Source organism: Cyprinus carpio, chromosome A1, assembly GCF_018340385.1.
Source record: "Cyprinus carpio isolate SPL01 chromosome A1, ASM1834038v1, whole genome shotgun sequence".
Taxonomy (NCBI): Eukaryota; Metazoa; Chordata; class Actinopteri; order Cypriniformes; family Cyprinidae; genus Cyprinus; species Cyprinus carpio.
The window spans coordinates 3147589-3170088 of NC_056572.1; the positions used below are offsets into that span (position 1 = coordinate 3147589).

Consider the following 22500-nt stretch of genomic DNA (forward strand, 5'->3'; position numbering starts at 1 on the left):
GCTAAACAGAAGTATTAATTTCCTTCCCTTCCCAAAAAAATAGAAAAAATCGTACCGACCCAGACGTTGTTCAGTAGTTGTTTGTTTGTTTTATTTGTTTGTTTCGTGAGGATGGGTGAGGGCAGTCGGTAGAGGGATGGATCTTCAGACGTCACAGAACTACAGAGGGTAAAGTCAAAGCTTTCTCCCCGTGATATACGTTGAATATTTCAGCACATTCCGCACCTGCTCCTCGACTAGATGCAGACTCTCTGAAAGAGCTGTTGTGTGTTTGCAGGAGGTGGAGCTGCTGAGAGCTCAGCTGCAGAGTCAGAGCGCAGAGATCACAGAGCTGCAGAGAGAGAAACAGGAGCTGCTCAGAGCACCGGACGCCACAGTAAGAGTGTTCCAGTCCTGAGAGAGTGTGCTGTGGTCTGTTAGAGTGTTTTAGGGGGTTTTGTGGGTATCTTTGTGCATCATAGGAGTGTCGGGTGCTGAGGTAGTGTTGTTTGGTTTGATAGAGGGTTTGAGGAAACCTTGTGCATCTATGTACAGCTTAAGAGGCATCTGTGCCGTTCAGAAATGAGCGAATTGAAATCAGATTTAAGTGGGTTTTGTGGCACTACATTTTGTCAACAATTTGGTGAATTTAGATCTGGAGGTTTGCTTTCAGCCACGTTTAAATGAACTATCCTTGATTATTCACTTTACTTTGAATCTGTTCTCCAGAGTCACACGGTTTATAATATTGCTGATTTGTGACCCTGCAGCACAAAAGCAGTCTTAAGTCTCTGGGATATATTTGTAACAATAGACAACAATACATTGTAAGGGATTAAAATTATCGATTTTTCTTTTATGCCAAAAATCATTAGGATATTAAGTAAAGATCATGTTCCATGAAAATGTTTTGTAAATTTCCTACTGTAAATATATCAAAACTTAATTTTTGATTAGTAATATGCATTGCTAAGAACTTCATTTGAACAACTTTAAAGATGATTTTCTCAATATTTAGATTTTTTTGCTCCCTCAGATTCCAGATTTTCAAATAGTTGTATCTCAGACAAAATATTGTCCTCCTAACAAACCACACATCAATGGAGAGATTATTTATTCAGCTTCCAGATGATGCATAAATCTCAGTTTCGACACAAATTGACACTTAAGACTAGTTTTGTGCTCCAGGGTCACATTTCTGATTATTATAAATGTTCCGAATATTTTTTTCAGGATTATTTTTTACAGAATTTGTTTAATTTCATAGCAATGTAAACAGATTTTCTGTCTCTTTTGATGCACCCTTGCTGAATAAAAGTATTAATTAAAATAAATAAATAAATAAAATCTCGCTGACCCGGAGGCTTTGAGCGATCGTGGTTGTGCTTCTGAGTTCAGTCGTGTCTTTCTGTCAGGGTCCAGGAGAGGATCGAGTCTGTGTGGAGTTAGAGAGCAGACTCTCGGCTCAGACAGCAGAGGCTCAGAAGCTCAAGGTGACCTGCTCTTCCATCACGCACACCTTTCCTGATCTTACGTGCCTTCACATGTATAGCACTCCTGCTGTCTGTCCTTCAGGAGGAGGTTCAGGCTCTTCTGGAGAGGAAGGAGGTGATGGAGAAGGAGCTGGCTTCGGCCTCGAGCACAGCTGCCGTCATGCAGACGGAGAAGAGCCAGCTACAGCAGGAGCTGCAGGAGTCCAAGAAGGAGCAGGACGACCTTCTCATGCTGCTCGCTGACCAGGACCAGAAGATTCTGAGCCTCAAACACAGACTCAAGGGCTTGGGAGAGACGGTACGTTACACTGGCTTTCTGGGGGGGGTCGGAGCTCCTCAGTCTTATTCTTGATCTCCATTTGACTTTTCCCTTTAGATTGAAGATGAGGATGATCTGGATGCGAGGGACCAGTCTGACGATGATGATGATGATGATGATGATGAAGAGTGTGATGAATAAAAAAGCATTGACTGTATAGTGGAAGTGAAAGACTGATAAAACTAACCTGTCTCTTGCACACTTAGAGAAAGAGATCGAAGGCCTCGGACCACAGAGCTGATCTTCTGATTTTTAGAAGAATCACGTATTTCTTTATTTTCTTCGTACCTGCTTTTTAATTTTTAGAATTTCTTTTGCAGGGGAAGACAGTTGAACCCGTTGCATTTCAAAGAAGCTTGAGGTTTATCCGGATGATGATGATAAACACTAGTGAATTATTTGTGTTTGATCAACCCCAGAGAGAGCTCTTCATCATCTCTGCTCTGTTTAACATCTCCTTCAAGCTTCCTGTTTTGCGTTAGATGCTCGGACTGCTGTTATTCTATTTCTTTCATCTGTTCCATGTCAGCAGTTTTCAGAATTGTTCAGCCGTACGCTCATATGTACAGATCAGGATCCGACACACTCGATCGTGTCGGCACTACTGTGTGTTATTCTTCAGTTAAACACTGCTGAAGTCCCACTGAATGATGGGATGTGAGGCGCTTTCAGGTTCCTCTCAAACTGGAGAGCTATTGTGCAAAATTTGATTTAGTTTTTGGTTAATTTATGGATAAATGAGCCTCCTCAGAATAAACTACATAAATGCTTGTCTGTGGTGTTTTGAGCTGTATTTGAGGATTTTTCCAATGCTAATATCCACAAATAGAATTTTGAATGAAATTGAGTTATTCTTGTAATTGTAAAGGAAGGCTTATTAAAAGTCACAACGTTTTTCTTTAAGCAGCCTTTCAGAAAACACTGTCTGGGGGGAAAAAAAACCTGCTATAATAAAATTAAATATTTGCTGTTTGTACACTACAATTAAAACATTTAGAATCAGATCATTTTATTTCAGTAGAATAGAGTATACATCTTTGAATAGAAAGATTGTAACTAAGTGGTGCACTTCTAACACTGACCAGCAGGGGGACACGGGCCAAATCCTCAGGTCAAACTCTGTATTCTGTGATTAAACTACATCTAAAAAAGAAAAAAAACGTAGTATTACAAGGTTTATTAAGTTATTAAAATATTAAAACTCTAATTCAGGCCTTGGTTGCAGATGTTACATGAAAATTTAAAAAATAGGAAAAGAAAAGCCTGACCGGATAGTTTATTTATGTGTTTATTATTTATGGTGTTTTTATATTTACACAATTATCCTGCACATTTCTCCATTTATTGATGAACATATTTTGTGCTCATATTTGGTTCTTAAACACAGGTTATGGGTTATTTAACTTAAATTCAAAGGCGCAGATCCGAGGATGGAGCACTCAAGGAAAAACAGAAAAGTCATAGTTTAGTGTGTGAATAATATTTCTTACAGCAACTGTCAATATGCTTTATATTAATTTCTTGTGATTATGTTCAGTTTTTGTAACTGAAGATCGGGAGAAATGTGAATTATTCGTTGGATTTATTATTCATTTACGTAGAGCTGAATTAAAGCTGGATGTTTCTAGCCGATCGCGATTTAAAGCTTAGAAAACAATATTTTTCTTAGAAGCTGTCAATATGTTTTATATGATTTTTTTGTGTGTCTATATGAGAATATTATGTTTAAGTCATTATTTGTTCATGTAGAGATTAATGTAAAAATGGAAAAGTTGTAGCCTATAGGGCCTTTCACACTGCAGGAACCTTTTCATACCAGAACTAATTGTGGAACTACCCACTTTTGGGTGTTTTTGCACCGCAGGAGCTGGGTGCGATTTTACTAGCTCCTACTGCGGAGCAGGGTCTAACCAGCACAACTGGTACTAACCCTTGACATAAGTAGACATTGATTGGCCAGACGCGTTTGAAAACGCCCTCCGAGCGCCATGATTTAATACAGTGTACATTTTATACTGTAAACAGTGTGTTAACTTAATTATTTATACTTATAGCAGAGGAGAAGGAGACAGGATGAGGAGGAGGAGAAGATAGGATAAGGAGAGGAGAAGGAGGGGATGGGAGGAGAAGGAGAGAAGAGGAGATGGGATGGGAGGAGAGGGGAGGAGAATGAGAGGAGGAGGATGAGGAGAGGGAAGGATAGGAGAGGGGGGAGGAGAAGGAGAGGAGATAAGGAGAGGGAAGTATAGAAAAGGGGAGGAGAAGGAGAAGGGAAAGAAAGGAAGGGGAGGAGAGGACAAGAGAGAGATGAGGGAGGAAGGGGAGGAGAGGAGAGGGGAGAGGAGGAAGGGGGGAAGGAAAAGGAGGAGGGGAGAGAAGGGAGAGGAGAAGGGGAGGAGAGAAGGGAGGGAGGAAAAGGAGAAGAGAGAGGAGGAGGTGAGATAGAGAAGGCGAAGCGGAGAATGAGAGGGGAGAGAGAGAAGAAGAAGGGGGAGGGGAGAGAAGAGAAGGGGGGAGGGGGGGGGAGAGAAGGGGAGGAGGGGAAGGAGAGGAGAAGGGAGGAGGGGAGAGAGGGGAGAGGAGAAGGGGGGGAGGGGGAGAGGAGAAGGGGGGGGGAGAGGGAAGGGGAGGAGGGAGAGAGGAGAAGGGGAGGAGGGGGAGAGGAGAGAAGGGGGAGGAGGTGGGAGAGGAGGGGAAGAGGGGGAGGAGAAGGGAAGGAGGGGGAGGAGGAGAAGAGGAGGGGAGACGGGGAGGAGGGGGAGGAGGAGAGGAGAGGAGAAAGGGAGAGGAGGAGGAGAGGAGTAGGGAGGAGAAGGGAAGGGAGGGAGGAGAGGGAGAGGAAGGAGAGGGAAGAGGGGAGGAGAAGGGGAGGGAGGGGAGAGAGGAAGGGGGAAGGGGAGGAGGGGAGGAGAGGGAAGACGGGGAGGAGGGGGAGAGGAGGGGAAGGGGGAGGGGGGAGAGGGAGGGAGGGAGGGGGAGAGGAGAGGAGAGGAGGAGGAGAGGAGAAAGAGAGAAGAGGGAAGGAGGAGGGGGATGAGAGGAGAAGAGAGGAGGGGGAGGAGAGAAGAGGGGGAGGGGAGGAGAGAAGAGGACAGGAGAGGAGAGGAGAAGGAGAAGGAGAGAAGAGGAGAGGGGGAGAGGGGAGGAGAAGCGGGCACGGCTGATGCTGATGCTCACCTCAAACACTGCGGCATCTCATCCCACAGTCTCTCTCTCTCTCTCTCTCTCTCTCTCGGACACATCTCTGTTATAAGACTGCTGCGGATCTGGGTTTCCTCTCAGTTCTCTTCACAAAGGTCAGCAAACTCATGCTTCTATTTACACTTAGCTGTAGTTTGCTCTAGATTAGGACTAGGAGCCTCATCAATGATTTAGAGGAATATTAGTGTCCACTTGATAATTCTATGAATTTACTGTAGAGGGTTTACTTTAATCTTTCAGATTGTTTACTTGTAACCTTCATCTCATCTCTGTGTCATCTACTGTGTTCGTTTTGGTAACACTTTACAATAAGCTTCTATTAGTTAACTTGAGTTAATGCATTAACTTTAACACTGAGCAATACTTTTATCACAGTAATAAAATGCTTAAGAGTTATTTTTCAACGTTAGCTCATATTAACTAATACTTATCTAATGTCAATAAATTAAAACTTATTTTTAAAGTGACCTTTTATTTTATTGTGTTTATTATGTTAGATTACCTGTGATATATTTATTGCAAATGCTTTCAGCGCACATCTGTAAAATGAAGGATGTGGGGTTTTTTTTAGTTTTTTTATCAAGAACATTGACTAATGTACTGATCCAAATGGACACAGATATATGAAGAAATTCATTTAAAATATTCAGTCATCATTTTCATTTGTGGATGAACTATCCATTAAAGTGTCCATGCGTTGCTTCTGTTCTAAATAATCTGAATCCAATTGATGCTTTTCTTCAAAGAAGCAACCTGTGCCTGTATTCTATATTTACTCTTCAAACACACTAACACAGATGATCATTATCATTAATAATTATCATAAAACACCTGTCTGTCAGGACCACGTTCTAGACTGGAACTGGGCTTGAAAGTCTGTCATTCATGTCTTTAACACTAACGGAGGGAGTGAAGTGCGCTGCTGTTTCTGTTTAGCTGAGACAGACGCTCAGAGGAGTTCAGATGAAGAAAGACGGCTCGTGAGCACCAGGTGTCAGAGTCCTGAGGGTGAAGCGTGTCAGAGAGAGGTGTGCTCGTGTTCAGACACGTCCTTGAGCCGCGAGAGACGCTTCAGTCCAGGCTTTACCTGGACACTCTCTCTCTTCTCACTCCTGGACACTGTTTGTCTGTGTATTCACAACAGCTCCGAGATCATTCACAGCACAGACGGAAGAGTTTGACTTTTGATGGTCACTCTGTTTTTTGGTTTTGTTTTTAGGTTTTACTTAAGAGAAAGTATTTGTATAGAAAGCATTCAAGAAAATTAGAAGGCTTATCTCTCTCTTACCTGGAAAAGGTTTGGTTGAAGCTGCGTTGAGGAACCAGACAGTTGTAAACAATCCTGTTGCTAGCGCTCACACTTTAGATTGAAGTGCTGGTTAAATAACAAATGATTCATTCACTCTCTTTCTGTTTGGAGATTGTAATGAACCAGACAGTTGTAAACAATCCTGTTGCTCGCACTTTTAAGCAAATATTTGGTATGAACCAGGTTTGGAACAAAATGGTTTGAAGTGTGTTTTTGGAGGGGTTTGTCTTCACAAAATAAATATAAAGTTCCATCAAGATCTGGATATATTCAGAGATCTTGGATTATTTTCCATCTTTTTCTTGATATATTTGGAGTTCTTTTGATGCCTTTTGTGGTCACAGTCAATGTAGCAGTGTATTCCATTATAATTATTATTTTAAATCAATGCTGTTGGTCATCTTTACGTCTGTTTGTGGGTTTTACAAATATTAACCAGCACCATTGGATCTTTAAGCTGTCAGTGAAAGCTCATACCTGTAACTCCACCGGAGACAGAGCTCGGCTCGTTCGCTGTGCACGAGTAAATAAAGAACAGATGTTTGAATAAGTGCAGCGTTTTCTTTACTCAAGAAACACTATGTCTATAAAGGCTAATGGTTTTTGTGTCTGAAGAGTGGAGACGAGTCTTTGCATTGCCGTCTATGTGTAGCTAATAAAGTACTGTTTAATATATCCTGTGCATTGTGCTTCTGTTTTGTTTTTTGTTAAATGTATTTAACAACAAAATGACAGACAGAACACATATTGATGCCATTCGCTGCATGGGCAAGAACCTCGTAACTCTATCTGAGCTTGATTTTCAGAAAATGTTAATATTATAATGGCACATGCAAGTGTCTGATCATATATAAAGCCACAACACCAACTCTGGTGACTCAGTGTTTACTTTAATTATATGTTAATATTATAATGTAAGAAAGAAAATATAATGTTTTATATTTCCTGAGAGTGGCAGTGCTTTTGGACAAACAAAGTTTCCACTCGACTGCGACGATATGTAAATGTGTTTTTTTGTATCATTGTTCCTACGGTGTTCTTACCTGACTTAAGCTCAAGATTCACTTTCATTTGAACAACTACTTTTAATATAATATCCAGTTTTAATATACCATTTGAAGCAATGCAAATATTGCAATTTTGAAATATTTTAGTGTCGATTAGTCAGATTAAATAGTTAAATAGTCGATTAATCAGGTTAAGTAATTTATACAATATTGTTTAAAAGTCTGGTAAGATATTTTTTGTTTTTGATTGAACTAGTCTCTTCTGCTCACAGGGAGGCTGCATTTATTTGTTGATCAAAAATAGCCCAAAATTGTGAAATATTATTAGAATGTAAAACAGCTGTTTTTTTGTGTGAATCTCTGTTAAAGTGTAATGTATTTCTGTGATGCGCAGCTGTATTTTCAGCATCATTACTCCAGTCTTCAGTGTCACATGATCTTCAGAAATCATTCTGATATGATGATCTGCTGCTCGAGGAACATTCCCCTTTTCTCTGTAATGCTCAGTTTGTGTGCGGCACATCCCTGCTTTGGTAAACATATTGATTTCGTTTCAGGTTTCATGAGCTCTTCTGATTGTTGTAGTGTTCTGATGAGCAGCTGGCTGTATTGTTTGCAGTATCAGGATATAGTTTCCCTCATTTAGGCAGGTGCACCAGTCATGAATACAGTAGACGTTCATTATTTATATAAATATTTTTTCTTTTTTTCTTTTTATTGTTATTTGTTTTTCATTTTATATACAATGTTTTATTATTATATTAGATATAATTAATTTAATACAAGAAATTAGAGAGTACAGACTCATGTCTTCGCTTTCAGCATCAGTTTGGGGGAGAAATCATATTTTTGTTATGTTGTTAATACTGACATATTTGAAAACCAGCAGTTTTTACACAAAAGTAGCCAGGTACAGTCAGCCAATAAACTGCAAAAATACTGAGCGCTGAGCCTTTGAAGAAGCCATGCTCCTTCACATCATGAAGTTAGTTTGTGTGTGACACATGCTGCAAACATCATATAACACGTGATAGAGTTTGTGAACTTCGACTGATGTTGCACAGCTCTGACTAATATTCATATTTTGTTTTGCTCTTTCATTACTCTTTCCAGCTTGGTGAGCCTCCGAAGCCTGGTTTTTCTCTTAAGAGGGAAATTCAAATGCAAGCTTTGAAAGTCAAATCGAATGTTCCCACTTTTTAAGAGAGAGAGGGAAAAAAGAAAGAAAGAGCTATGCAAATTTAGTGCGCTGGTAATGCATTTACATGATTCCTTACTCAACACATGCAGTGCCATACTGCTGCTCACTTTAATGATTTCATCAAACACAAAGATAGATCGCCGATTCGGCTCCCACTAGTCCCAAATACACTGTAAAAAATCTAATGAGCTATTTACTTAAAAAAAATAAGGTAACAATATTACACATAATTTTTTGAGTAGTTTTTTCACAAACCTTCAGGGCTTGATTTTATAATGGAACCTACCTGAATAAATCATGTGAAATCTCCTAAATTAATTAATCTATGACCCAACGAATTTAATATAATTAGGGAAATTTGCTCATTTATTTTAAGTTTATTTGTTCTCAAAAGTTCTGTGATTTTAAATAGGTTCTGTTTGTATTCTGTTATTTTATACATTTACAAGACTGTATACGCCAATCAACTCAAGTAGGAAACTACTTGAGCAATGCTGGAAAAGTACGGCACTAAGAGCACTAACAAAGCTACTGCTCATTATAAACAAGGCACGTAGAATGCCTTAGAGGAGGTATAACCATAACCACAAAGCTCTACTCTTCTGCACAGTGGTAACGATTGCACTGTGCAAATGGAAACTTCAATGTACAACAGAAACTCTTACACAAATGTCCAAACGTAAACTGAACATTAAAACATTAGATGCCTTCCGTTTCACTCAAAAAATAAAGTAGCATTTCATTCAAAATTTACTCTCTATTTCCAGCCACAGGTGCAAAGCATGCGGGGAACTAACAATAACCTCTAAAATAAAACTGCAAAAAGATGTGAGAGCTAATTCTCTTAAAATAAATAGGCCAGGACCTTTCTTTTCCCTTAATTATTTTTAGTTTAATCAGTTCCATTTCCTTGTTGTGGTGGGGGGAAATGGTCAAGCAGCCCTAGGGGAACTGAAAAAGTCCCCCCCCCTCCTGAGGGGTAGGGAAGTTCTTTGTCGGAGGTAAAGAACTCCTTTGGGTTTTATTATTATAAAAAGTCCGCAGGATTATTTTCTATGCAACACTAAATTCACAATCCCCCCCCCCTTTCTTTAATGAAATCCACAGCATTTTTATTTCACCTTAATTTAAATACAACACCTTAGGTGGGGGGGTGGGGGGGGGTTGTGGTCGGGGGTTGTCCTCACCTTAATTTCTTTAATGAAAATTACAAGGCCCATGATTAATTTTTTACATTGTAGAGGTTTTTGAGTATTCTACTTCTGATGAAGCTGAACACACTGTTAGTGCCACTGACTGGATATTTCACTTTGCAAATGTTGTGAAACATGCAAGAAAAATTAAATACTATTGTGCTGAAATAATTGCATTGTATCATGCTGTTTTATTTATTTAATAATCACATTTACTTTTTTGATGACACATACACTGACATGATATTAAATGTAACATTGTGTGTTGAAAGCTGTGATTAACATCTTATTGCTTTCACATCATTAGCTTATTTTTGGACTTCAGGGTGTCAGTCAACAGATACTGTTACTGATTTAGCTTCATGATCTTGTGTTGGTGCAATAAAGCAATAACGTTGCTCGTTTTTGTCATTATTTGTTCAGGGCATGCCCTCCTGTCCTCATTCCAGATCAAACTTCACCTAAAGACCTTTTCTGCAAGAATGAAGAGTTGAGACAAGATAAACAGGCTCCCAGAGAGCCCACATTTATCATGTCAAAACACAGTCTTTCTCAACATTTTAAGGGCAATTAACGTAACAACAGTCAAAGACAGTGGCCCATCCACACAGTCAGGATTTAGTGAGGTCTCAATGGCACAGAAACTGAAACCAAGTGGTGTTTTGTCAAAATGCAGATCTTCCCATTCAAGATCAAACACCTTTCCAGACTGAAGGGTCTGGAGCCGTAGAGCTTGTCCTCATCAGCGTGGTGTCTGTAGTCTCTGCACATTAGTCAGCGCTTCGGGCTTCTAGAAAGGTGCATGTCGAGCTGCTCTCTAATTGCTTGGAGAACAGAGCCTGAACTCATCCCTAATGGTAGTGTGAACTCGTTTTTCAGTGACTGACGTTTGTTTGCGGCAAGTCAGCAAAAAGATGTTTCAGCGATTCCTGTCATCTTATGCCTCGCAGGTGTTCAGTTACTAACTTACCTTTGAACTCATTTGATAGAAGTGATAATTCTCCAACTTCCGTCTGCTCTTTCAGACTAAAGCTGAGTGTGTGTGTGTGTGTGTGTGTGTGTGTGGTGTGTGTGGTGTGTGTCTGTGTGTGTGTGTGTGTGTGTGTGTTTACTCTCCTTATATTGAGTTGCATCCAGTAACTCTCCCACCTGTATGACTCCAGTCCTCATCTCCCGTGTATTTGTGTTACCCTGCTTCTTTACAAAGCCTAAACATATTTCTCTTCTGTGTTCAGATAACGCTCGATAATGCCAGAACTTTCCTTGTTGTACAGTCACACAGAAAAACAGCTTTGACTTCTGCTCAGGTGAAACGTCTTTCTCGCAGCAGACAGATTCAGACTTGAACACCACAAAGAATGGGTGATATGTCAAATATTCATGATGCATTCTGTTGGAAAAGATAATGAACAGAAGCACGCACATCCAAAGGAATGAAGAAGCTAATTAGAGCAAAAATAAAAAGATCAATAGAAAAAAAGTCATCGCACTACAGCTCCATGGAATAAATAAGTGATGATCCCACCGAATTAAGCAAAGTTGTGAATATTGCAGTGATTTGAATCCTTTCGGAAGTCCTTGTGGGACTTTTTCATGCATTTTAATAAAAGTTCTAGTGAAAATGTTGATACATTTGGCTGTTTATTAGAATGTTAAATAACACTTTATTTTAAGGACCGATTCTTGCTATTAAGTAGTTGCTTATTGCACATAAATATGATCTCAAACCAAATGCATGAATATAAAATGTTTATTAAAAATGAACATATTGAGACATTGTGTCACAGTAGCTCCAGTAATTAATGTTCAGGAAATCAGTGTGACGAGTTTGTCCTGTGTTTCCTTCACACCTGGCCCTCGGCTGGGAGCCGCCTATTTAGGGAGTGTGCACACGATCTCTTACTGCTTAGGTTTGCTCTCTCTCTCTCTCACACACACACACACACACACTGGACGTTCTGTCCACATTCACTGAGGCTACAGGGCAGAAGTTTCACATCTGCTTTTCTTACTGCCTTTATGTGGATTTTCTTCCTTCTTTGTCTGTGATGTTTTACACAAGATCTGAAATGGAGTAACTCTGCCTGGATCTTCTCTGCACTTTTATTTCTGTGTCTTCACCTCTCTTTTCTCTCAGGTCTCCGTGCGCTCAGCACAGACAGGGTGAGTAGTTTCCACAATGACGTTACACTGTGATTCAGATAAATGAGCCGTTGAGATCTTTAAAAACTATATTAGTCCATTTCAAGCCAGATGGGGTTTGGAAAGATGGAGTATATTATAATACATACTATACTATTATTTATATACTGTTACTGTTGTTTTTATGACTATTTGTATTTCAAGGCTTAAACTTTTTTTTGTTGTTGTTAATATCATGTAATATCAATATTATGTGTAGTAATTGACATAAAGACACTGTTAGTTAATGTGACACCTGGCAAAAGCTACAAACAAAAGGAAAAAATCATTTTAAGCTTCATCCAGAAAGATGAATTTAAGTGCCATGCTCTGCATTCTGTCTGGATGACGTCTACCTTTCATGTTTAGTTATTCTATATTTGTTCTTCAAACGTTAATAAGAAGGTTGTGGTATTGTTATGATTATTTTTATATCTATTGTTGTTGTTGACATCAACCAAGATAGATGATAGCTAATTAATTCATTACTTTGTTAATTTTTACAGGGCTTAAAAAAATTAAAAATTAAACTTGCCACAGAGCATTGCTCATATATTCCATATGCTCTCAAACTGATTTCAGTATGTTTTAGTATGGAGTCATGTTCAAAGCTGCCCCCCCCCCTCCCCGCCCCATTCTCATTCCAGGATGCATTGCATTTAAAGGGACTTGGGACACGGATATGTGTAGATATTTTTGAATGACAGTAGAATTTAGTGGAATTCTGTGCAACTTTCTGTGAAATTGTGCAGTTTTCAATAATATGCAAGTCTAATGATAATTGATTAATTTGTATATATATATTTTTTTTACTTTGATTAATTTGAACTTTTCGTTCATTAAAGAAACAAAAAAAAATATATCACAGTTTCCACAAAAATATTCGTCAGCTTTTTGCAACATTAATAATAATCAGAAATGTTTCTTGAGCAGCAAATCAGCATATTAGAATGATTTCTGAATATATGTTGTATTACCTACAGCCGGATCACAGCCGTGCTGATATAGAGCGATATCACACAGCTACCAGTGTGATCTTGCTCATATATATTTACTGTATTTATTGAAAAAACACTGTTATATTTTTTATGCCCAGTGTCCTTTTTTAGAAAATGTGGAAATTTAATGGTATTAATATATAAATGCGAACGGATGACTGTATGTTATGAATTGTGTGGGACACTAACATCACCTGTTTATAAAGCTGAATAATTTTTGTCAACATTATTGCGCTCACTTTTTGTTACACTCCATAACATATCATATTAAAATAATAAAAATTACAATATCATAATGGCAGCATCAAAATCTATAAATCAGGGATGTTGAGGGTGTTTCTAGGAGGGGATTATTGGGTGATGGTTAAAGCCAAGTCCTGACCCCCAGGTCAGGTCAAGCTCTTTTTTATGTGATTTGATGATAAGATTATTAAAGCAATTGATATATTATGAACTGATAAGAAATGCTCCCAAGTAGAGGTTAGCCGATTATCGGCACTGATAATAAGCTTTTTTATGGTTATCGGTCATTTTCAAAAACGATTTACTGATAAAATAATTTAAAAGCATTTTTAATATTTTTTTGTAGGAGTTGTTGTTGTTATTTTTTTCTTTAATTTTATTTTTTTTTTACACCAGACATATATATCAGTTTAAAATATCGGTTATCGGCTTACTTGATCTATAACAATCAGCATCGGCCCTGAAAAGCCCTTCTAATCTTCTTACACAGAAAAATACTGGGAGCCACTTTTAGATATTTTTAAGGTTAAAAAATTTTGATGCAAGTTTTTTCTCTGTTTATGTCTTTTTCCAAACGTAATGTTGAATGTCTTCTGTTTCAATCTAGATGGTATTTCGTAGTATGTACAGGTGTTTGGGAAGACGGCCACTAAAGAGAACTGCTATGATGGTGTCCCCATCACCAGTAGCGTTCATGACAATCACCTCTGCGCTGTCAACCCTCGCTTCATCGCCGTCATCACCGAATGTGCGGGCGGCGGAGCCTTCCTGGTGCTGTCCATCAATCACGTGAGTCAAACATGTGACTAGCACTGATACTGAAGGACTGTGTTATGTGCTTTTAACACACGTTCGATTAACTCTTATTAACTACTGTTAACTATTTATTTCTTCTTGTAATTTTGTGAATATTTCTCATTTAGAGTCATGATCGTGCATGCAGAGTTTCGACACACAGATGTGTTTTGGAAAGGCAGGACAAATTTATTGTTTGTTTGTTTATTTTTGTAATTTTGTGAATATTTGTTCAAGTTAAGGAAAGTGTTGCGAGTTTAAGGATATTGTGTCGTTTTTCAGGGTATTGGATCGTTAAATTAAAAGCATATTAACAAGCTTCTATTATTTTACAGCCTAACATACAAAAATAGCTTCTCACACTCTTTCTTTCTGTTAAAAAAAAAAAAAAAAAAAAAAAAAAACACACACACACACACACATACACACACACACACACACTCCTGCACGTGTTCCTGTTCTGACACACTTTAGCTCACTCATTACCTCATGTCTCAAGAATGGCACAGGTTCCATGAATGCCTTGAGGCATCTTTCTGTATCATCTGTCTCTTCTCCTTCCCCCAAACACGAAGGTTGTCTAAGAAAGTACTATTCTTTTAGTGTTAACTTAAGTGGGTTTTGTTCTTGAAGTGGAGAATGGGATGTGCACACTTGCCCAGATATAATGTCATTTTTAATTCTATGTATTTTCAGCTGAGGTTGACATTAGTTTGTATCAGCAAAATATGTCAGTGTTTTTTAATGACAAAATGTCCTGCAATGATGCTGATAAAGTTGATAAACAAGTGTACGATAAAATGCACTTTAGTAGCACACAACATGTAAAATGGTCTGACCGCACATAACAAGTTCAGAACGGTCCAGAAACAATGGCCACAGTTGCTAGTTTAGATATGAAAAATGATGTTTCGTCAGCTGAGACATTTGTGTGACGTAATTGTTTTTGGGCTACTAGAGGATGTTCTCCTTGTTGAGACTTGTGTCTTTTGCAAACACATTTCTATGCTATGACTCTTAGTCAAACTTGCAATGACTTAGATTTTAGTTTAGCAAACAGTCCTGTTTCCGTCTAATCTGTGTCTTGTTTTTAGTAAAATATTCAAATATATGTTTAAAAAAGAGATTGAGAAGCAACATTGCAACTTTTATGTGGAATCCATAATCGAATGTAAGTGTTCTCACCAATGTTTTCACTTGTTTTAACATGCAATTAGTGAGATTTATGTTTAATATATATATATATATAACGGTAAAGCTGAATATTCAGTACTCTAGTCTTTGGTGTCATAAGATCCTTCAGAAATCATTCTAATATGCTGAATTGGTGCTCAAGACTGTTTTTACACAAATAACGGAGTATCGTTGTGTGTGTTCTCAGACTGGCAAGGTCGACCCTCATCATCCAAAAGTTTCTGGTCACAGAAGCAATGTACTTGACATCAAATGGAATCCCTTTAATGACTTCAGCATAGCATCTTGTTCAGAGGACACCACAGTAAGTCTGGACAAGCGTGCACTCACACATCTGATGATCTCATGTCCGACTTTCTACCTTCAGTCCAGTAGCTTGCATGTTCCTGATACCGCTTAACTTAGTTTTCACATGTGTACGGCGTATCATGTGTGGTCATGTTTGTTGTACAGGTGAAGATCTGGGATATCCCTGAACATGGAGTTGTGAAGAACATCACGGTTCCCTGGAAGGAGCTTCAGGGTCATTCACGCCGCGTCGGCCTCATTGAGTGGCACCCCCCCCGTTCCCCCGCCAACAACATCATCTTCAGCACTGGATATGATTACCAGGTGCTTAAACTCTACACATATTTTGTCATGGAATGAAGACAGACTGGATTTCAGGGAACTGGCCCCAAGGAAGACATCTGAAATATTCACAGTGATAATGATCTCTTTTCACACGTCACCAGACGCACGCTATCATGCGTGATCATGCTAAAGTTTAGAATCTTTCACTTCCTTTCCAGTGTGGCCGGAGACTAAATAGTTGTATTGGTTGAGTGTGTGTACTTAAATATATTCTGATAAGAAAGAAATCTTATATCTCTGAGACTCGTCCTTCGTGTGGACTGGTCAGCCGTCGATAAGAAGTCCAGCCAATGAGATCAGACTTTTCTTTGTGTCAGGCCAACAATCCAATAAACACGTCGTTAACATTAATTCATTTTAAACTGTAGGAAATATCATCTTTATTTGTCCCTAAAGAAAATGGTTCCGAACAAAGCCATGTTGCAACACACAGCAGTATTTTTTACTGAATGAATCTGTGTTTTTGAACAAATCATTGAATAAATGACTCAATGACTCACTCATTAAGACAGCGGTCTGCTGCCACCTACTGGCAATTTTAAGTGAATTTTTTTTTTTAAAGGTATCATTCTATTTTTTCTATCCTTTTGTATTTCTATATTACAAATTTTATATTTAAAACATTAATCTCATAACATTATTTATGTAATTTGTGAGTGCAGTCTAAATGCATGTGTGAGAGCTCCTTAAAAACAAGGGTATAGAGACTGTGTGTTTAGTTATACTTGTCTCTTTCAAACAATATATACTGTGTAGTTTTAATTTTATCATATTTTATTTGAAGTGTGTCCTGTGTATTCTGACACCCTTGAACCGCTCCTGTCTCCAGCAGAGGATACAGCATAAATACATAAACAAACATAAACCAAACAAGCACAGTAACGCTACATTTGTGTGTAAAAGTAGCAACCAGAGAAGCACATCTTAGGAATATCAGGGTCTAATAGTCTTTATATACCATTAGGAGTTACTATTTAGTTGTGAACCACTGGTATATTTAATTAATAACCTGAAAGAGACCCAAAAGTCTGTGGTGACCTTGTTAATATTGGAAGAGAAGCTGAGCAATCTTGTGAATAAATTATTATCCAGTAATTATTTGGACAAGCAGCGCTGCAAAAGTGCTGATGTCCATTACAGCAGACATTATCAGTCACTCTTATTGAAAGTATTTGTTTTCTGAATGCTTCTTGTGTTTGGATGCTTTTTCATTCCAGTCTGATTCATTGTTTCTAGATGATGATTTCTGGTCATAGTAAGTTTATGATGACTCTGTGCATTTACACCAGCGCTTTTGAACAAAAGCGGCTTTAAGCATCACTGTTTCTTGTCTTCGTATGCATTTCCCTTTAAGTGTGTGTTTGTTGGTGTGTTGATGTGCAGGTTCTGGTGTGGAAGCTGGACGTTCCTGAACAGGTGATCAAGAACCCTGTGCGCTCCATCAGTGTGCACTCAGATGTGGTTCTGTCCATGTCCTTCAACACAGACGGCAGCAGACTGGCCACGTCCTGCAAGGACAAGAAGATCCGCGTGATTGATCCACGCAGCGGCGTCCTGTTACAGGTCTCAGGTTCTTCTCTCTCTGTCACACACAGGCTGTTTTGAGGCACATGTTATTAGGTGGAGCCCACTTCATTTCCATACAACTTTAACCGAGTCCATCAGTAATTCTTGCTCCACTTGATTTTAATCATGAGCATATCGTATGTGTACTTACACAGAAATGAATTTAATTAAAAAAAAAAAAAGCTTTCATGTCTCAAACATTTTAAAGAAACTCTTGCATCTTTATTTGATTTTGATGTATGCATGACTTCAGTTCATGATTTATTTCATTTTACAGCACATGGGGGATGGATTTGTTTTACCAAGTATGTTTCTAAAGAAAGAGAGTGTGCATTTATTTCTAAATCTCACTGAAGAGTAATGTGTGATTTCAGGAGAGTAACTGCAAAACACACAAAGCCAGTAAAGTGCTATTTCTTGGAAACCTGAAAATGCTCCTCTCCACGGGTAATTCACACTGGAAACATCGTCAGATTGCACTTTGGGATCAGGTAGGGGCTTTATGAAGTCATACTACAAAACACACAGACCACATCTTCGTTTCGGGTTGCAAATTTTCATTTTCATTCATTCAGTAAACTCTCAATCTCAGCTATTGTGGTTACCCTGTTACCTACAAAACAAATGATGTTTTAAAATAATGAGCACATGAACTCTTATTTGTATGGCTAACGTTTCTTGTCTAATCACATTCCGTTAGAAATCAAAAATACTTATTGTAATACTTAAAATTTATTGATCAAAAATTCTATAAACATTAATGTGTTACATTAAAATGTAATTTTATGAACATTTTATACTTTTTGTAACAATGTCTTTCAATTTTGATCAATTTAATTCATGCTTGCTGACCAAAAAAATAAAATATTTGACCTCATGACCCCAAAAACAGTTAAACACACACACACACACACACACACACACACACACACACACACACACACACACACACACACATACAAACAAATTGTTTATAGGCCATTTAGTTAAAAGGATAGAACTTTTTAAAAATTATCTAAAATGTTTTCACAATCAGTAAAACGTTGTTTTATTTATTTTTATTTATTATTTTGAGACACACAGTCAAAAATGTGATTTCTTATCTGTCTCCACATTTAAATATCTGGGAAAATGTGTCACTTTTAGTGTTTTTTGTTTTTTTACCTCAAGCCCTGGTTAATTTCTGACTGTGCTAATCATGACTGATCAAGAGTTAAATCTGCATCTAATTTTTGTGTTTGTAATAACGTTAATATTTTTATGTGTGTGTGTGCGCGCATATGCGTGTCTGTATGTGTGTGTGTGTGTGTGTGTGTGTTTCCTGTGTCTGTATGTGTGTGTGTTCCTGTGTCTGTATGTGTGTGTGTGTGTGTGTGTGTGTGTGTCTGTGTGTGTGTGTGTGTGTGTGTTCCTGTGTCTGTATGTGTGTGTGTGTGTGTGTGGTAGTGTGTGTGTGTGTGTGTGTGTGTGTCTGTATGTGTGTGTGCGTGTGTGTGTGTGTGTGTATCTGTATGTGTGTGTGTGTGTGTGTGTGTGTCTATGTGTGTGTCTGTGTGTGTGTGTATCTGTATGTGTGTGTGTGTTCTGCAGGAGGACCTCTCTCAGTCGTCTTATTCCGAGAACTTGGACGGCTCCTCTGGGGTTCTCTTCCCTTTCTATGATCCTGACACACACATGCTTTACATAGCTGGAAAAGTGAGTGCATATAACCTGGACTCCCAGATTAGCAGTGTTATAGAACTGTATTAATGGATAACACAATGCTCCTTTAATCTTTAGGGTGATGGAAATATCAGATACTATGAAATCAGCCCAGAGAAGCCATATGTGCACTATCTGACCGAATACCGCTCTCTTCTGCCACAGAAGGGAATGGGTGAGGACTACATGTATACACAAAACACAAAAACATACACATAACAACAATTCATCTTAATTCTATTACCACATTTCAACTTTCTTTCTCATTGCATAAGTAGACAAATGGGCAGTTCAGGTCAAACTCGACAGTGTTTGAATAGTATAGATGATTTAAAGCTGGTTCATCCGTGCTGCAGTTTTTAACATTTCTGTCACTTCTCAGGTTTGGTAAGTCAATACTTTAAATGCTTTAGGTGTCAGAGAAGTGCTGTACTATACTATGTTTTACACACACACACACACACACACACACACACACACACACACACACACACACACACCCACACACACACACACACACACACACAACACAACACACACACACACACACCACACACACAACCCACACACACACACACACCCACACAAACACACACACACACACACACACACCCACACACACACACACACACACACACACACACACACACACACACACACACACACACACACACACACACACACACACTATACTACATAAATAATGATTTTGTTATAGCTGTGAACACAAAACATACCACACAGTCAAACTTTTATCAAAAAGTGAAAAGACTGTTCATAGTTTAATGTACTGAGCTGTTTACTCTGAACTTGATAGAAAATGACTCGCTTCAATCATTATATTTGATTAGTCAAAGAAGAAAAGTGTTCATTCTAATACTTTTTACATCTAAAAGATGATTCTCAGAATAGCTCTAGCATCATTTAGCTGCGGATGACACTTTGTCATTTTATTCTAATGCAATGACATTTACATTAAGTGTGCAAATATGTTTTAACTGTGCCCTTGTGAAAAAGAAGTGCACTTAATTGCATGCAGTGTGCACTTGTAGTGTACTTCAAATCTTAGAAGTATATTAAAACAAACAGTGCTTGCAGATGAAATAATATTAATGAAGTAAAGGCCACTTAAGTGTGCTCAAAGGGACTGTCTCCTAACACACTTAAGCACACTTTTAAAAGCGCACTTTGTAATAATGTCAAATTAAAGGTTTAAGTACATTTTAAATCATGAAGTTTTAATATTTTGTCATACTTTATGATGTGTTGGCTAACATACTTAAGCTCATTTATAATACTTGATTGTAATTATAACTAGTGTGTTATTTAATTTGACCTGTAACGTTAATATACAGTTCATATATTTGATATAATTGCAACTTCAGTCAAGTATGATTTCAAATGTGTCATTACAAATATATTTAAAAAACATGACATACTACATTTCAGAGACATTAGAATTATAAAATTACATATAAAAAAGTCCTACTTAATTGGGTCAAAAAAAGGAGCAGCTAATTGCATTTAATATAAATTAAAACTAAACTATGATGCATTTTCTTCCAAAAACAATACATTCAGATCACACTGTACTATTTCCCTAAAAAAGTATTCTGCTAAGATGTACTTCCTGTTCACACGGGTGTTTTTCTCATCCTCAGACGTCTTTGCGTTCTCTTCCAGGAGTCATGCCGAAGAGAGGCCTTGATGTGTGCTCCTGTGAAATCTTCAGATTCTACAAACTGGTGACAACCAAGAGCCTCGTAGAGCCTCTGTCCATGATCGTTCCACGAAGGGTATAAACCTGCTCACACGTGAATTCAGATACACACAGATCCTCAAACCAGCGCGGGCCTCGTCCTCCAGGATTTCCTTCATGAGATGTTCTTGTGTTCTGTTCTGCAGTCAGAGTCCTATCAGGAGGACATCTACCCCATGACCGCCGGGAACAGAGCCGCTGTGACCGCGGAGCAGTGGATCGCTGGACTAGACAAAGGTCAGTCTCTTAGAAAAGAGAGTTTTCTGTCAGCATTTGATAACCCTCGAACCAGCGTGTCCAAAGAGAAATAATTATTAGGAGAAATGAGGATGATAAAGACAGAACACTAGTAAAAACATACGATTTTTATTGATATTTTGACCTTTTATGCTCACCAAGGCTTAATTTGATTGATCAAAAAACATCATTATTATTATGAATCCAGTTTTTCAGCATCATTACTCCAGTCTTCAGTGTCACGTGATCTTCAGAAATCATTCTAATATGATGATTTGCTGCTCAAGAAACATTTCTGATTATCATCAATTTTAATAATAATAGTTGTGTTTAACAGTTCTGCTTAATGTATTTTTGTGGAAACTATGATAAATCTCAATTCTTTGATAAATTCTTTGATATTTGGTGGTTATTTTGAGATAGAAGTAAAATTGACAGAGAAATCTAGAGAAAAATTCATTAAACAGAATTCAAAGGAGTTTTGATGGCTCCCAGTGGCTGTTTGTGGTATGACGCTCCAAATAAAATCTTTTTTTCATATCAACTTCAAATTTGGAACATAACTTATTTAGACACATGGCTTTAATTGTATACCAATTTTAGAGTAAAACCTGTTATGTAAAATATTTATAATAAATAAAATATAATAAAATTAATATAGCGCATTTTATTTACAGTACATTTAAACTTCTATAACTTTTTGATACTTTAATTTTTGAAAAATTCCACTTTTGCCAAAATCTGCAAATTTTCTTCTTTTAAAAGAGACCAACCTTAGGTCTATATTCCAAAGTGTTCATAAAATACAACAATTTAAGTTTGAATAGTGCACTTTAATGCCTATTTTAAAAAATGGGGCGTGACAGTTAAAGGGTTAAAGAAGCATCTCTTTCTTACCTTTTTTATAAATCTGAAGAACCTTCTTTCACCACAGAGAACTTCAGATGTTAAAGGTTCTTTATGGAACCATTTAGACATAAAAATGATCTCGTATGGCATTGTGAAGCACCTTTATTTTTAAGAGTGTGTGCATTATAGCTACAGATGTTCTAGAAATAATAGAGCAGTGATTGAGAGAATAAAACAGACGTGATGGTGCTTCTGCTCCGCAGGTCCTGTGATGATGTCTCTGAGGCCTGGGAGTGAACTGGACTCATCTGCGGAGCACCCCCGCGGTCAGCCAGGACTCTCACCGCTGATTCAGGAACGTCTGGACGGATCCCCGACGTCCACAGACGAAGACAGCAGCTCCACAAGCCACGTCAGCAACGGACAGCTGGACTGCACGCACTGCTCTCCTCCAGGAACAGAGAACGAGGTGCGCTGCGTAGCTTCAACTGTCAGGTGTAAGGTGTTTTCATGCTGTCCTCTAATGCGTGTCTCTGCCTGTAGTTACGACAGGTGTTTTATAAGCAGCAGGAAGACATCCGGAGGCTGAAGGAGCAGCTGCACCAGAAGGACGTGCGGATTAAACAGCTGGAGCTGGAGATC

General features: G+C 38.2%; 2 protein-coding genes across 2 annotated transcripts in view; both read left to right on the forward strand.

Moving 5' to 3' along the window:
- The window catches only part of LOC109081844 (general vesicular transport factor p115-like), a 19870-nt gene extending 17309 nt beyond the window's left edge, over nucleotides 1-2561 (forward strand). Inside the window, exons 18-21 of the mRNA XM_042766139.1 lie at nucleotides 175-376; nucleotides 1395-1472; nucleotides 1555-1770; nucleotides 1849-2561. Of these exons, the coding sequence (XP_042622073.1) occupies nucleotides 175-376; nucleotides 1395-1472; nucleotides 1555-1770; nucleotides 1849-1932 (580 nt within the window). The 3' untranslated portion in view covers nucleotides 1933-2561. The remainder of the gene's footprint in view (nucleotides 1-174; nucleotides 377-1394; nucleotides 1473-1554; nucleotides 1771-1848) is intronic.
- Nucleotides 2562-13205: 10644 nt separating this feature from the next.
- The window catches only part of LOC109085260 (coronin-2A-like), a 10225-nt gene continuing 930 nt past the window's right edge, over nucleotides 13206-22500 (forward strand). The window contains exons 1-12 of the mRNA XM_042766147.1: nucleotides 13206-13238; nucleotides 13746-13913; nucleotides 15301-15417; nucleotides 15567-15725; nucleotides 17130-17309; nucleotides 17687-17803; nucleotides 18903-19007; nucleotides 19092-19188; nucleotides 20697-20809; nucleotides 20919-21009; nucleotides 22122-22327; nucleotides 22402-22500. The exon at nucleotides 22402-22500 is cut by the window's right edge and continues 930 nt beyond it. Coding sequence (XP_042622081.1) covers nucleotides 13206-13238; nucleotides 13746-13913; nucleotides 15301-15417; nucleotides 15567-15725; nucleotides 17130-17309; nucleotides 17687-17803; nucleotides 18903-19007; nucleotides 19092-19188; nucleotides 20697-20809; nucleotides 20919-21009; nucleotides 22122-22327; nucleotides 22402-22500 — 1485 coding nt within the window. The remainder of the gene's footprint in view (nucleotides 13239-13745; nucleotides 13914-15300; nucleotides 15418-15566; nucleotides 15726-17129; nucleotides 17310-17686; nucleotides 17804-18902; nucleotides 19008-19091; nucleotides 19189-20696; nucleotides 20810-20918; nucleotides 21010-22121; nucleotides 22328-22401) is intronic.